Source organism: Caretta caretta, chromosome 7 (genome assembly GCF_965140235.1).
Source record: "Caretta caretta isolate rCarCar2 chromosome 7, rCarCar1.hap1, whole genome shotgun sequence".
In the NCBI taxonomy this organism is placed as follows: domain Eukaryota; kingdom Metazoa; phylum Chordata; order Testudines; family Cheloniidae; genus Caretta; species Caretta caretta.
The window spans coordinates 106,973,410-106,989,365 of record NC_134212.1 but is presented as its reverse complement, the minus strand read 5'-3'; the positions used below and the strand labels follow the sequence as shown (position 1 = coordinate 106,989,365).

Below are 15,956 nucleotides of genomic sequence, written 5' to 3'. Positions count from 1 at the left end.
AAGATGCCATCTTTTAGTATGTACACTTGGGATTACTTTTTCAAATGTGTTTTTCTAATGTTGATCCAGAAATGTGATCTGGCCATGGAATCCCCACAGCAGTCAATTGGATTTCCATACATGGATCAGATTCACCCCAGTTGCCAGAAAGTTATGAAAAGGAATGAAACTATAACGAATGTGCTAAAAATCATTCCCTTACATCTATTTTAGAGCTGGCATTGCGACTGGTGAATTCATTTAGCAGATGTGAGGGTCGTGTTGAAGTCTATTACGCAGGATCCTGGGGGACAGTGTGTGATGATTCTTGGGATCTCAATGACGCCAATGTTGTGTGCAGGCAGCTTGGATGTGGATATGGTGTTGCAGCAAAGACCAATGCCTATTACGGTCAAGGCTCAGGAAATATTGTTCTGGATGATGTGAGATGCAAAGGATGGGAATACAGTCTATGGGACTGTCCTCATTCAGGATGGCTCTCTCATAACTGTGGTCATTCTGAAGATGCCGGTGTCATCTGCTCAGGTAAATACCAAGAGTTTGCAGGTGTCTTGCAGGTGCATGACCACGCTTTTCACCATGTCAAAGATGTTTTTGAAAGTCACATTACAAGGTTTTCAATACATGAAATACAGTTTTTGGGACTGGATCCCATACTAAAAAGGCCACTTTTCTACTTCCTCAAACATTAGTTCCATGCTTCAATCAGCCAGCCAGTTAGTTCCATGGTGAATGTGATAGAATAAAGATATACAAGGAAAAAAAAAAGGAGTGGGGTGGGGTGGGGAGAAGCACGCTAGGATAGCCAAGTACTGCTGATATTAGTCTGAAGTTCCAAAGGGCAGCATCTGTCAACCAGGGTTAGTTTTCTGTTCTGGTAACCTCACTTCCTTTGAAAGTAGAATACTGTAGTGGTGATAGGCCATGGAAATGGGATGTAGGAAACCTAGATATTATTCATGACTCTGCCATGCCACTTAGCTTCTTTAGGCCTCATTCACCTAAAAAGTAAAACAGGGATAATGAGACATAGTCAACTTCATGAAGCACTTAGAGATCCAAAGATGAAAGCCCTATTTAAGTTTCAGCCGTAATCTTTTGCCCTCAAGAGCGGTAAATTTTTCTGGGAATTTTTTCACTGAGCTCAGTGGGGAGTCAGGCACATTTTATGGTGTCCCGTCACAAGATATTACAAACATGATGTCTTCAAAGTTTTGCTCTACTTGTTTTCAGACATAACATCCTCCAGTAAAGTCATGCAGCTTCGAATGTCATTTCCCCTTATAACGTTATAAATACATCTAAGCTAATGCCAGATTTTCCCCCCCCCCTATTCATTAGCAATTTCAAAAAATCATTTGTGGTCTGGATCAAAAACCAAATATTTGAAAATTTCAGTCAATCAAAAAGTTGAGAAAAGTATGTTTCAGGTAATTCAAAACATTTTATTTGAATACAATCACAACGTTTTGGTTTGATTTCAGCTCGTTTCACAGGTTGGGGGTGTTTTTTGTTGTTGTTTTTTAAAAAAAGGAGATTTTGAAACTAAAAGTCATTTCAAAGTAAAGAAATGAAATATTTCTTTGACATTTTCAAAACCAAATATTCTTAGTGTGGTGTTTGATATTGTAATATAATTGAACAATGAATTGAAACTAGCATGAATTGTGCAATGTTTTGGTGTTGCTGAATCTGCAATTTTGCTGAAAAAAGTTTTGGCCTAAAAATTTTGCCCAATTCTACGGCACTAATAAATACTAAAAACAGTTAATATAATTGCTTATGTTTCTCCCTACTCGCTGCTGGATATCCAACGTCTATGCTTCTATTATCTTCCTGCAGGAACATCAGGATCCACTCCATCATGGCCCTGGTACACAACAACTGGCAAGTGCTAAGTCATTCTGCTTTCATTAAAATGTTTCTCTCTGATACGGCACTAATAAATACTAAAAACTGTTAATATAATTTCTTATGTTTCTCCCTACTCGCTGCTGGATATCCAACGTCTATGCTTCTATTATCTTCCTGCAGGAACATCAGGATCCACTACATCATGGCCCTGGTACACAACAACTGGCAAGTGCTAAGTCATTCTGCTTTCATTAAAATGTTTCTCTCTGATAGGGTTCTGTGCTAGAAATGTTTTGAAACTGTAGCCTATGGTTTTAGAGTAGAATTGCCACATGAACTGAAATGAGAGAGAGGCTAGGCTGAATAGCAATATGAAGGGCAAATTTCAAACGTGGTACAGGTAATAAATGCCTTTACTTACAATTTCCTTGCCTTTACTTACAATTCTGTAATTTTAGATGTATCATTTCAGGTATGTTTTCAGGAGATGTTTTACCTGCTTGGTCTCTCTCTCTCCGTTCAGAGAGGGAACAAACAAAGGCATGGTCTACACTGGGAGGGGGCGGGGGGAATCGATCTAAGTTACGCAACTTCAGCTACGTGAATAACATAACTGAAGTTGACATAGTTAGATCGACTGACCGTGGTGTCTCCACCGCAGTGAGTCGACTGCTGCCACTCCCCCGTTGACTCTGCCTGGACCTCTCGCCGAATTGGAGTACAGGAGTCGACAGGAGAGCGCTCGGGGTTCGATTTATCGCGTCTAGACTAGACGCGATAAATTGATTCCCACTGGATCGATACCCAAAGAGAGCCCAAACAAAATCTCCACCCCCGGATCTGAAAGTATCTTCTTTCCTCATTGGAAGGAGGAGTGTACAAGTCTTATGTCACTTAAAGCTCTGCATTAAGTAAAACTTGTTACGTTCCAAAGTTGACTGTAGAGGCAGTTTTCATTCAGGCTGTAATTTTTGTCCCCAGTGCACCAGGTGTTTCTTCAAAAATTTACTTCCAACCTGAATTAATAACATTACGCTTTTTTCCTTCTGATAATGTTATCCTTCTTTCCTGAACATTTTCTTTGGCCCATATTTTCTGTCTTCAGCTATATACATTTAGTGCCTAATCTTGAGAGGTGCTGAGCATTAAATGAGACTGTGAGTGGGATCAACAGCGGATCAACAGCTCTTGGGATCAGATGCTCGTCATAGAGCACCTTTTATACAGACCATTGAAGTTATGGGAGGCTTTCCTTTAACTTCAGTAGGTTTTGACTCTGAGTGATAAATCATATACAAATATATGCAAAAGTAAAGTATAAATGACTCATATGTTTTTTTCTTACATTTTGTTCTGCAGCAAAATATACTTGTGGTGGTGTCCTTCAGTATTCATCTGGGACATTTCAAAGCCCATTCTACCCTGGAAATTATCCAAACAATGCAGATTGTGTGTGGGAAATAGAAGCAGTGAGCAATTACCGTATAACACTTTCATTTAGAGATATCTCGTAAGTAAAGCACTAATTTTCTGGGCAATTCATGGGTTCAAAGTCATGGACTTTTCTAACTGGTACCCTCTCCATTTGAAGGACATTTCTCAACAGGGTTTAACAATTCTAAGTGACCAGTAAAACTAAAATGAAAATTGCATGAATGGAGTATTTGTTGTTACTTGTTGAGTCCTAACAAAGTGAAGGGTACCATACAAGATACAAAATGAAGACAATCTCTGCCACGAACACTTTGCAGTCTGAAGGGTTTAATCTGAGATTTATGTGCTGCTTTGTGATGAATGCTTAAATAGAAGTTTACAAAATAGTTTACAAAATGTTCATGTTTATTCCCCAGGACAGAAGGTGGTAGATGCCAGTATGATTATATAGAGATATATGATGGGCCACTCTACACTTCTCCTTTACTGGGGAAAATTTGTTCTGGTTCCTATCTCACATATACGTCGTCCTCAAACTTGATGACAGTTCGATTTCACAGTAACTCGATTATCACAAACAGAGGGTTTCGTGCTACCTATTACACCGTTCCAGCAGATCAGAATACTTGTAAGTTCATGTTTAATACAGAACTTTGCTTTTCAGCAGACAAGCCTATTTATTGATTTTATTTGATAAATAACCATTGATTAATGTTCAACCACCTCAGTATAGTACCACTCACTGTCATCTTTCACATTGTGTGATTACTGACCTATTACTTTCAGACAATAGTTTGATTTTCTTTAAATATGAAACTGTTTGTTATCAAATTACTTTTGGACATTTTCTCTTATATTCAGCCTAAATTTACTTTTTCACCATCTCATTTCATTACTGTTACTTATGGCCCCTTGTACTACCTAACCTCTCATTCTCTTTGCATCTGATCCTAGTCCTGATGCAGGCAAAACTCTCATTGCAATCACCACAATTCATACAGTGTGAGTCAATTTCATGTCCTCTCTACAACTCATTAGTTATTATTTATTTGACCTCAATGCCTGTTTAGCACCTTGCTGGTGCATGTTTAGTATTAGAATTATTTATATTTAGAATCATTCCCTGCACTTCCTTTCCCAGTTTTTGATGATCTTCCATGAGTCCCCTGCAATTTTTTCGCATCTTCAGCAACAGAGGTACCCACAAGTGAATTTGAACAACTTTCACAGCCAGTCAAAACCTGATCCTTAAGTCCTCATTCAGGGAAAACTCCTATTCTTTTCAGTGTGTCTTTTGTTCAAGAAAAGACTATACAGGATCCCGTCCCCAATGAAGGACTATCACTTTGATTCTCATAGATGTGAGTCAGCCTCTGCACATGTATCTCCAAACCCCATAAGGCTTATGTAAGATCATAGATACAAACCCCTGATTCTGCAACCCTTACTCATATTGAATAGCACGTAACTGGTCAGTTCCATTGGCTGATCAGGATAATTCATGATTGCAAAATAGCTGTCGACCAACACACCAATTTCATTTTACTTTACTGTTTGTCTTCACCTCCCCTTGTGTTTAGATCATTCTCTCCCACAAATACTGAAAGTATTTAGTTCATTTCATTAACAAAGGCCTGGTAATATTGTCCTTAATTTTACTCAAGGAAAATTCCAAGCAACTTCAAGTGGACTTTCTCTTGACTCCAGAATTTGTTCTACTATGGTAACTGTGATTCATATGATCCTTAACACTGATGAGAGACTCTCTCTGATCACAAGGAGAGAAATTATAATTTGCAGATTTTCTTCGTGACAGTTATCCACAGCCTAAACCACAGGTCCCTGGTGCATAATTTGATAATTATGACATATGAAAGGTGAAATCGTGGTTTGTCTTATGAACACCCTCCCCTCTCCCAACATACACACAGAATAGATAGCAGCAAATATATTGGTTGAACATTTAATTATTACTGTATGCCTGAATGCACTAATATGTGTTTTATCCACCCACCAGCTCTTCTGTGCTTGCCAGAATACATGCATGCAGTTGTTAGCAGAGCCTATCTCCACTCACAAGGCTACATTGCAGAGAATATCAGATTGAATGACCCTTATTGTAAACCAAAGATTACACCAAACTATGTTATATTCAACATACCATACAATGGCTGTGGCACAAGACGAGAGGTATGAAGTTGAATATTTAGCAACCTGTGTAAGTAGGTCTGTGCAAACTGCAAAATTTATTTATTGAAACCTGCTGTGGTTCACAGGAGTTACAAGTGAACCAATGACTGCAGATTCAGATTCACTAAACACTCCCACCTAATTCTTTCTCTGCCGGAAGAAACTCCTTACTTATTCCTCAGAAGGTCAAGCTACAATATTATGGGACAGGGAGGATATGTGAACAACCTCAACCTATGTTCACAGACTTGTTTTGAGCATGAGCTGATGTTCACGGATAGTCAAAATACTTGGCATTTACATAGGCCTCTGTTCAGCAAGGTACTTACACATATCTATTTTAAAGCATTCACTTCAATAGGACTACTCATGTGCTTTAAGTTAAACACATGTTTAAGTAACTTACTGAATCAGGACCTTTGTTCATTTCATGTTCAACCTTTGTACTAATGTTAACTCAGTTGGCTGTATTTGGGTTCAATGAAAATATTTTTTCACATCTCAATGTAATCACTGTATTATACAGCCAACAATTTTGTTTAAAATGTGTTGTGAATTGAAATGACCAAAGTACATTTCTTTTCAAAATACTTTCGATGGAAACAATGCTTTTAAAATGTGTGGTGTTCTTTGGGTGCATCAAAAGCATAATGGTAATTGTGGCAAAAATTACTACATTAAGATAATTCTGTGCTTACTGTGTCAAACAGGGAAACAGCAACACTATCATGTATTCCAACTTGATCAAAGCAACCTCTTCCGGTTACATAATCAAAAGGGAAAAAGATCTTCACTTGCATATCAACTGCAAAATGCTCCAAAACACATGGAAAGAAATCATGTACATTGCTGAGGATGTTCCTGAGGATATTAAGGAGGTCAATGAAACTCAGTACAGCAGATATGACGTGAACATTTCATTTTACGAATCACCATCCTTCTCACGGCCAGTGCATGACTCTCCATACTATGTTAGATTGAACCAGAATGTATTTCTTCAAGCTTCAATTAACAGCACTGACCCAAATCTGGTGTTGTTTTTGGACACCTGTGTTGCATCACCTGATTCCAGTAGTGTTACATCCACCACTTATGATATTATCAGGAATGGGTAAGGACTTTCTGAGCAATGATTAACAATGGATCTGTACATGCAGTTCTCTATCTATTTTGTTTATGGAATAATTTGAATAGGGACAATGTGAATTGATTTCAGTTCCCTATGCCAATAAACTGTTTAAAAAACTTTTTTGGCCAATCCTGGCAAGACATGAGAAATAACAATAGAAATGATGTTTAGACCATGCAGTCAGGCAAGATTCCACTCAAGCATGTTACATAGTAACTAGAGAGGTGAATTCAGTTGTGATGTAAGCAGATTTTGTCCCAAACTCCATTGAGGTCAATGAATTTTCACCTGCCTACATCATGATTGAATTCAGCCCCAAATAGTTTGTCTATAGAATTCAACTATGCATTTTCAGAATATTCTGATTCTCTTTTTTTTTAATTATTATTCATTCTTGTTCTGTTCTTGTATTTTGTACCATACTGGAAATGTTATTTCAAATGACTAATTCAGTGCTTGATTCCAATGATAGAAGTTTAATGTTTGATATTCCTGCTTTCCTATGTGTCTCTCAGATGGCCCAGAATTGTTCACGTGGCTTGGCTTAAACCATTTCTTGTGGAAAAGTTAGATTAATGAATTATAGAAAGCAAATTAGATTCTTAGATCTGGTAAGAAAAAAAGTCACTGATCTCATCCATTATGGCATTTCCTATGCTTCTATGCTTTACCTGCCAGAATTTCAGTAGGCTTCTCCATTATCACTAGATTCTACGTCTTTCTGGGTATGAAAGGGTAAATCTTTCAGGAGCAGGTCCCATTGTCAATAAATGTCTGATTCATTCACTTACTGGTGAAATTCTAATTGTATATAAATAATGTGGAATAAATAACGAAATTTCAAAATAATTCAGCCAGGTAGTAGAAGTTAAGTTTTAAGGAAGCCACCTGCATGATAGTTTAAAAACTCCTATCTATTGTATAAGATAAAAATTAAATATTCAGACCAGCCCTTTTAAGAAACGATATGATAAAATCATCCAATGCAGAGAAAGTCAAATATTTTAAACCTACCGGTAATAATATTTATTTAAATTAAAACCCAAAAGGAAATAAATTGATCATATCTAAATTCAACCATCTCTTAACTACGGTATCTGTAGGTGACACAAATATTGGCATGAATATAACATAGAAACACATATTGTATGGTATAAACTGAGATTTTTATAAAAATAATTCAATACCTTGAGATCTTCATTATGAGAGTGAGATTGTTAGTATTTGTATGCAATGTGTTGACCATATGACAACTTTTCACCTTATTTTGAGTTATCAGTGTATTAACAGATAAATTGAGTTCCTTTTCATGGTGGTTAAATTGAATCAGAATGCACTGGCATGGAATTTTGGCATTAGTCAATGCTGACAGGAAAGTGAAGCTTACTAGAATTTTGTTCTGTGAAGCACCTGTGCAGCTGACTTACTAGAGATTGGGTTCATTGGAAATGTTGACTTTCTTGCTTCTGCTTCATCCAAAGCACAAATCAGAGGAGTGGGAGTGAGTTGGATAAAATGGCACAGAATGGAAGAAGGAATTTATCATCATTATTGTTCATATCTAGTAGCACCTAAAGAACCCAATAAGGCATCAGGGCCTCATTATGCAAGGAGCTGTATAACCATTTAGTAAAGAGACAGAGCCTGCCTCTCAGAGTGGAGCTGGTAGAAAAAATTGTGAATAAAATTTTTCCTGTAAAAAACAACAACTACTGTTCATCAAAGCTGAAAAGTTTCTCGGAGATGTATCCGTTCTGACAGAACTGTAATTGGGAAGGGTTTCTCAGGTGAGACAAAGAGAGAGACCTAGGCCAAGTGGTTAGGCTGCTTGCCTGGGCTGTAGGAGACCGAGGATCAAGTCCCTGCTATGCTGGGGGAACTCTGCAGAGCTGGGACTTGACCCATCTCCTGTGTCACTGGTCTCCCATCTCCTGTGTAATTGCCTTGGCTATTCTGGGTTGGCTCTCTCTCACATATGGCTTTTTTTCATGGAAAAAGTGGGAAAGATCTCATTTTTCGTCTGCATTGGAACAAAAACAAATTTCAAAATTGTGTGTGAAATGAAATTGTTGTTTTCTGGCCAGCCTCACTTAAGAGCTTAAATCGTGGTTACATTTTCCCCTTAACAGTAACAATTAACACCCTTTGCATCAGCTGCTCTACGGGGGTCATATGCACTGCAGCCTGGAGATATAAATAAGCAGATCTGAGCTCTTTCCATAGATTAGTTGCCAGGACACCTCTAGGTGACTCCTTTGCAACTTGGCTCTCCTGGGCCCTGATCCTATAAAGACTTATACAGAAGCTTAACTTTAAGCATGCGAGTTCAGTAAAACTACTCACATTCTTAGGCATGCACATAAATACCTTGCTGAATTAGGGAAAGCAATATTGTATGTTTTGCTTTCAGAAAAGTCAACGCCACTATTTTAACCTCTTTCATTTTCTATTCTTACTACAAATACATATTTTTTTCCCTTTCTGTTGTTAATACAGTGTTAATTTTTTTAAATCTTTGCACATAAGAAATGCTTAATGTCAGTGATTTATTTTTGTGCGTACACATGAAGATTAATTTTATTTATTTGTTTGTTTATTTTAGATGTGTCAGAGATCCAACCTACGGTACATACTATTCACCCTACAGCTCCACCATACGGTTCAAATTTAATGCCTTCAAGTTTATTAACCAATATTCATCAGTTTACCTGCAGTTTAAAATGGTGGTGTGCAGGGTATATGATTATTCTTCCCGATGCTACCAGGGTTGCATACCCAGGTCCAAAAGAGATACAAGCTCTTACCAAGAAAAAATGGATGTTGTTGTTGGGCCAATTGAGCTTTGGAAAGATGGCACTGAAAACAGGAATGCTGGTAAATGCAAATAACGTTCTCTAGTATTTAGTATAATGTTCTGTAAATCACTTTTCATTTCATTTCACAAAATCTTTGTATGTCAGTTTACTTCTGATTTCTAGCACTGCAGCATGCTTTTACTGGGTTATCATCAGCTCCATTATAAACACCAGACACTTGTTTACTGACTAATAGCATCTGCATTAGTTCCTTATTTAGCACATTTCAAATCCATCATTTTAATCTGCACATCCCAAAAATGCTAATTGAATCAATTATTCAGGAAGAAAGATGAGATGCAGTCCATCTCCTTATTATAGCTTCATTGATTTAATTATCCCCAAACTGTTTAAACATTGTGGTTATGTCTCACCTTGAATATCTCCAATAAAGAGAAACCTCAACCTTCCTTGAAAAGTGATTCCATTCCCTAGCTAGTTATGATGTTTTCTTAATATTAAACCTAAAACATCCCTGTTGGGGGGTCAGTTCATGAAATAGTCTTTACTAATATAAAGATGGATTGTTGTGTCTAGAATGTGCTCTATAAAATAGAGTGAAATTGATTTATTTCTTGACCTGATCTAGAATGTAACTTTTTAAATTGAAGTTCTCTTTGTTCTGGTATCTTTGGCAATAAGTAGAACAGAGAAAAAAATGTAACAAACTCTCTTTCTCAACTCACAGAGCTGGACTATTCTGAACATCAGGAAGACGTGGATTCCCGTGGTTCACTTACTGCTACTGCTGGTCATTCCCATGCTCCATTTATTGTTACGGGTGTGGTACTTGCAGCTGTTATTTTCACTCTTGTTGGGTTTCTTTTGAAAAGTAAACTGAGGAGACCGATTCCGTACCAGATAATGTGAGACGGTAAAGACACCAGCATCTGGCAGACAATGATATCTCAGGGTATTTACATAATGATTCCGTTTCTAGCCTTTGCACTCAATAACTTTTATATATGACAATTTGCACTTCAAAGAAAAAGTATGACAAACTTACTGTATGAGGCTACACTCTGAGTTCTGGTAAATTCAGGCTAGAGATTGGCCTGAGGTTAAAACCCCACCTCCATGGAAAAGTTTGAATCCAGATTCCAATTCTGTAACCAGCTGCCATTTCCAAAAATGTACTGAACCCAAGCCCAGTATTTGACCTACTAGCTCCCTCCTCTCAACCTAAAGCCAGACTTTGCAGCTCAGGACTATCTCCAATCTAGATAGACGAAAAATACTATCTATAGTTTTCATGGTATTCTGCAGTGAGATTCAACAGAGCAACTCTTGTAGTATAATGAATGTATAAGCAGGAAGAAGGGTCCAGAGGTTAGAGCACTAACCTGTGGGGTGAGTCACTGTTTCACCATAAACAACTTGTGTGACCCTGGGCCAGTCACTTAATCTCTCTGGGCCTTAGTTCCCCATCTCTAAAATGGGGATAACAGCACTTCCCTATCACATAGGGGTGTTGTAAGGATAGATACAATTAAGATTATGAAGTGCTCAGATATTACTATGAAGGGAGATATAGAAGTATCTAAGATCAATAGATAGTACTTTGATTTGACAACTTTATACATAAAAAGGGCAATCTGATACTGGTTTTTATGTTTTATACATACCTAGTATATCTTATTCATACCTGGCACATTTCAATCACTTCTGATCATCAAGATATTTAGATTCTAATGCAAGTTTTCTCCCTCATAATCCTCCTCTCGCTTCCTTTCAAAACCAGTGTATCTAACACCTGAAATATTCTGACATAGAAATTGTGGTGCAGAGATGGGGATAAAATCTACATGTGGCAACACCAAATGATCCAAGGTGGTTATATAGAAGAAAGTATTTTTATTTACTAATCAGCTATGCCTGGAAAAGAAATACAGAAAACATACATCCAGTTACATATGGAATTGCTAAAACACCCTGTTTCAGATTATCTTGGACATTGCTCTTTAAGGTTTAATTTCTCTTTGAGACAAATGCAATATATTGTGCTACTTTGTAAAATGGGATGATTTCCAGTCTAAATTAATTTCATATGTAAACATAGCAATTTACAATCAGAAGTTGGAAGTGTTTACAAAGCAATATTTCTATCCGTGTACTTGCAAATAAAATGTCTATGCCTCTGAGTTCTGAACTAATGCTTTGCAGTATGAAGAATATGATCTGTCATAAAGAAACTTTGCAGAATATCAATTTGTGCTTTTGTTTTTTCCATTTCCAAAACAGGGGTGGTAAAATCAGTAAGTACATTTAAACAGGCTTTTATAAGGAAATGAGATATTTCTGTCTTTATCCAGTATAAAAAAAATATGGAGAATCAGGGTTTAAGAAGTCAGCTATTTGAATGGGATAGGTCACTGATGTTTGATTCAGAAATTTTCTCTCTCCAAATTTTTCTAAAACAAAAACTAAATGTCAAGATTGCAATGGGGAACAGCGGGGACTGCAAATCAGCCATTTGCAGCTCCCTGATCCTGAGGCTCACCCTATGCCAGAGGACTATGGCCCCTAAAGAATCATCCACAGGTCAAGATTCACTGGAGCATATTGGTGCTCTGGTGGTGCTTACCCCCACCCCCTCTATGTCACCAAAGGCAGGGGTTGCAGGGACAGTAGCATAGCAGCTGGTTATACTAGCTCTATTCACCAGCTGGGGCCTAGACCCACACCAAAAGAATCATCAACTGGGGAGATGCAGCAGTTTTCCAGCTCTGCGGTGTGTCCAGAGCTGTGGAGAGATTCTGACCCATTCTTTTTAAAGTTACTTTTCTGTAGAGTAGTTGGCCTGAAAACATACGCTGTGTAGATGGATTCTAGATGTCCCATGCATTTACAATTCTTGATGTGGGTCCAAGCACATGCTCCTGCCTTTACTTCTGTTGACTCTGATGAGCCATATGTATATTTTATTGGAGAAAGTCCAGCACATTCAGTATGTAACCACTATACCCTACAACTAGTATATTTTTAGTGTAAAAAAGGCCCTACTGGAATCTGTTCCTGAATATCTGGCCAATTATTATATTTTAAAACATTTCTGATGATTCCATGAAATCCAAAGATTTTCTGATGCAGTTTTTTAAATTTCTTACCCCACCCTGAATTAACTGGTTTGAACTTCCCTTATCATGAACAGCACTTCATAGTGATGTGGAAAGTGTTCTGAGAAAATTTGGTGTATGAGATGGACTGTGTCTTATTGGTACTGGTGGGAGAAGAAACCACTTAATCTGTGTGGAATAGGTAAGATTAATAGAAATAAAATGGAATAAGACAGGAACAGTGAGTGATTCTCACATTGTTCTACACAGCTTTTGTTGGCAGTCCATGTAGATCTGGCTAGTCATATGGTGTTGGCTATTTTCCTTGTTTCTAGCTAATAACCTGCATTAAAAGAAGCTAAAAATAGATGACGGTCCTGATATTACTTTTTCATGTGAGCAATTGCTTTAGTTGCCCAAGGAAGTTATGTATTAATAGATGAGGCAGATATGGGGCACCCCCATGACCCCAGCCCATACCCCCAGCCCTCTGCCTTGACCCCTGCACTCCCCTCCGCTCTGACCCCTGAACCCTTCACACCCTCCAGCCCTCTTCCCTGACCCCTGCATCCCCTCACACACCCTCTGCCCTGACCCCTGCACCTCCCCACCACAACCGCAGCCCTGACTCTGGCACCCCCACACATACCCAGCCCCTCCCCCTAGCCCCCTGCCCTGACTCTTGCACCCCCCACATCCCCACTCCCACCCTGAGCACCAAACAGGAGCTCCAGCACACACACACCCCCGCTCATTCCCACCTGCACCCCTCACACCAAATGGGAGCTGCTCAGGTAAGTGCTCCACATCCAAACCTCCTGCCCCAACCCTGAGCCCTCTCCTTCATTCTAGCTCCTGGCCAGACCTTACACCCCAACCCCCAGCCTGCTCCTTCATCCCCAGCCCTGTGCTCAGTGCACTCCCACCCTCAGCTCAGTGCAGAGAGAGGAAGAGAATGGCTAGAACCAGGGAGAAGGTAGGTATCTACTCTATGTGGACAGAGCCGGGCCGGCAGCTGGGACCCTGGCTGACAGGAGCCAGCGGACGGAACCCCAGACCAACAGTGGGCTGAACGGCAGCGGGCTGAGCTGCTCAGCCCACTGCCAGTCTGGGTCCTGGCCACCGGCCCCACTCAGCCTGCTGCCGGTCTGGGGTTCTGGCTGCCGGCCCCTTGCCAGCCGGGGTCCTGGCCGCAGGCCCTGCTCAGCCCGCTGCCAGCCCAGGTGAATAGAACCCCAGGCCGGTAATAAGCTGAGCGGGCCAGCGGCGTAAGATCAGCATTTTAATTTAATTTTAAATGAAGCTTCTTAAACATTTTGAAAACCTTGTTTACATACGACAATAGTTTAGTTATATAATATATGGACTTATAGCGAGAGACCTTCTAAAAAACATTAAAATGTATTATTGGCACCTGAAACCTTAAATTAAAGTGAATAAATGAAGACTCTGCACACCACTTCTGAAAGATTGCCGACCCCTGCACAAGAGCATGTGACTTATAAGATTTCTGTTTCAATTTTTAGAGGTACATAGATCCAAATTATAATCTGGGCAAACTGTTAAATAAAATTGACTGAATTCAACAGATGGTAGAGTGTTCAGATCTAGAATTTTATTTTGGGCCCACCTGTGGAAAATGCATTAAGAATTTAAAAACAAAATTGAAATCAGCTTGGTTTTGCAACCTGTTGTTGTATGATCTCTAGGAAATAATTAGTGTTGTGTTTCCCTCTCAAATCCATCTGGGTTTTTAGTCCGTATTACCCTGGAAACAGTCTCATCATACACTAAGAACATAAGACCAGCCATACTGGGTCAGACCAAAGGTTCATCTAGCCCAGTATCTTGTCTTCCGACAGAGGCCAATGCCAGGTGCCCCAGAGGGAATGAACAGAACAGATAATCATCAAATGATCCATCCCCTGTCGCCCATTCCCAACTTCTGGCAAACAGAGGCTAGGGACACCATCCCTGCCCATCCTGGCTAATAGCCATTGATGGACCTATCCTCCATGAACTTATCTAGTTCTGTTTTGAACCCTGTTATAGACTTGGCCTTCACAACATCCTCTGGCAAGGAGTTCCACAGGTGGACTGTGCGTTGTATGAAAAAATCCTTCCTTTTGTTTGTTATAAACCCTGCTGCCTATTAATTTCATTTGGTGTCCCCTAGTTATTGTGTTATGAGAGGAGTAAATAACACTTCCTTATTTACTTTCTCCACATCATGTATCCAGGGGTCTTGGAGTTGCTAGAAACTTCCAAGACAGCAACTGCCTTGAGTGCATCTTTGTAGCACTCAGAGGAGATGATGGGAGCTGGTAGGTTTGAGTGGGGTGCTATGCCAGGGAGTGGTGCAGAGAGGAATATTCTTTTAGACCTAAAGGAAGAGAGTTTTGGGGTCTGGAAGTCTTAGCTAAAAAGTCTTCTCACAGTTGGATGGGCAGTCATGGATACCAGCATTGGAGTGTGGCCCTCGGTCCTTTTTTTGGACTTGATCTCTTACTGTATTTTTCCCCAGGAGCTTGGATTCAACTGGCTGGGTGAAATATTTGGGACAAATAGCTTATTTGCTGAAAAATGCAGCTTTGGTTGATACAAAACTATTCATGAATTTGTGTCAAAATCATGAAATAGTTTCAGGAAAAAATAAACTTTTGGGGAACAGGATTCACAAGTGGATTTAGGTGCCAATCACAAAAAAAATTGGAGGTTTTGAGACGTTCTGATCCAAATTCATTTTTTTCTTCTTTTGTATCCCCAAGAAACTTCCCGTCCTCAAGTAAACTGGGTGTGGACTAGTCACACAGCATGAGCTTTTGTGTCAGACTGAACTGGAGTCTGCACAACCCAGTGCTAATAAAGGAGAAGAAGTTTAACAATATGCTACATGCCCCTTTCTTATCCTGACTCTGGAGCACTTAGCCCATCAGACTAAAACTTTTGTATTTCAAAGAACATATTTGCAGGTTATAGTTACCTTTAATAGAAGGTAGCATGGCCTAGTGCATAGGATACTAGACTGAGACTTGGGAATTCTGTTTCCAATCTGCCACTGGGTGACTTGGGCAAGTCACTTCACCTCCCTGTGCCTCAGTTTCCCCATCTGTAAAATGGAGTTAATGATGTTTACCTCCTTTTAAAGAGTTTTGAGATCTATGGAAGAAAAGTGCTATATAAGAGCTAGGTGTTATAATACAAGAAGCAATAGTTTACAGATCTAATTACATCATCTTTTGGGTAGTACTGTGATTTATTCTCCATCTAAGTACTCGCTGTGGGGCCCATCCTGCCAGTGGCTGTGTCTCCTCTGTTTCCAAAGTCCAGTGGAAGTTGGGTGAGCTCAACAGCCCCCTGCATTGGCCATTTGTCTGCAGTACTCTATCGAGCATAGCTATTTATAATGAACTCCTACTGGTCACTAGCGGGTGAACT

At 39.4% G+C, this 15,956-nt stretch overlaps 2 protein-coding genes across 2 annotated transcripts in view; both read left to right on the top strand.

Annotated features, from left to right (window-relative positions):
- Positions 1–15,956, top strand: part of DMBT1 (deleted in malignant brain tumors 1) — a 223,784-nt gene that overhangs the window by 544 nt on the left and 207,284 nt on the right. The window contains 1 exon segment of the mRNA XM_075131155.1: positions 214–525. Within this exon segment, the coding sequence (XP_074987256.1) occupies positions 214–525 (312 nt within the window).
- LOC142072659 (scavenger receptor cysteine-rich domain-containing protein DMBT1-like) lies at positions 2,226–11,664 on the top strand. Its single transcript, XM_075130142.1, has 6 exons — positions 2,226–2,254; positions 3,705–3,916; positions 5,306–5,478; positions 6,189–6,589; positions 9,210–9,481; positions 10,151–11,664. Exons 1-6 carry the CDS (start codon positions 2,226–2,228, stop codon positions 10,330–10,332), a joined length of 1,269 nt encoding a protein of 422 aa, XP_074986243.1. The 3' UTR covers positions 10,333–11,664.

Excerpts from the sequence above, each read along its gene's own strand:
- LOC142072659 (XM_075130142.1), top strand. The coding sequence starts at position 2,226 with ATGAAGGGCAAATTTCAAACGTGGTACAG. Across the intron at positions 5,479-6,188 it reads GCTGTGGCACAAGACGAGAG|GGAAACAGCAACACTATCAT; the intron begins GTATGAAGTTGA and ends TGTGTCAAACAG. Across the intron at positions 9,482-10,150 it reads CACTGAAAACAGGAATGCTG|AGCTGGACTATTCTGAACAT; the intron begins GTAAATGCAAAT and ends CTCAACTCACAG.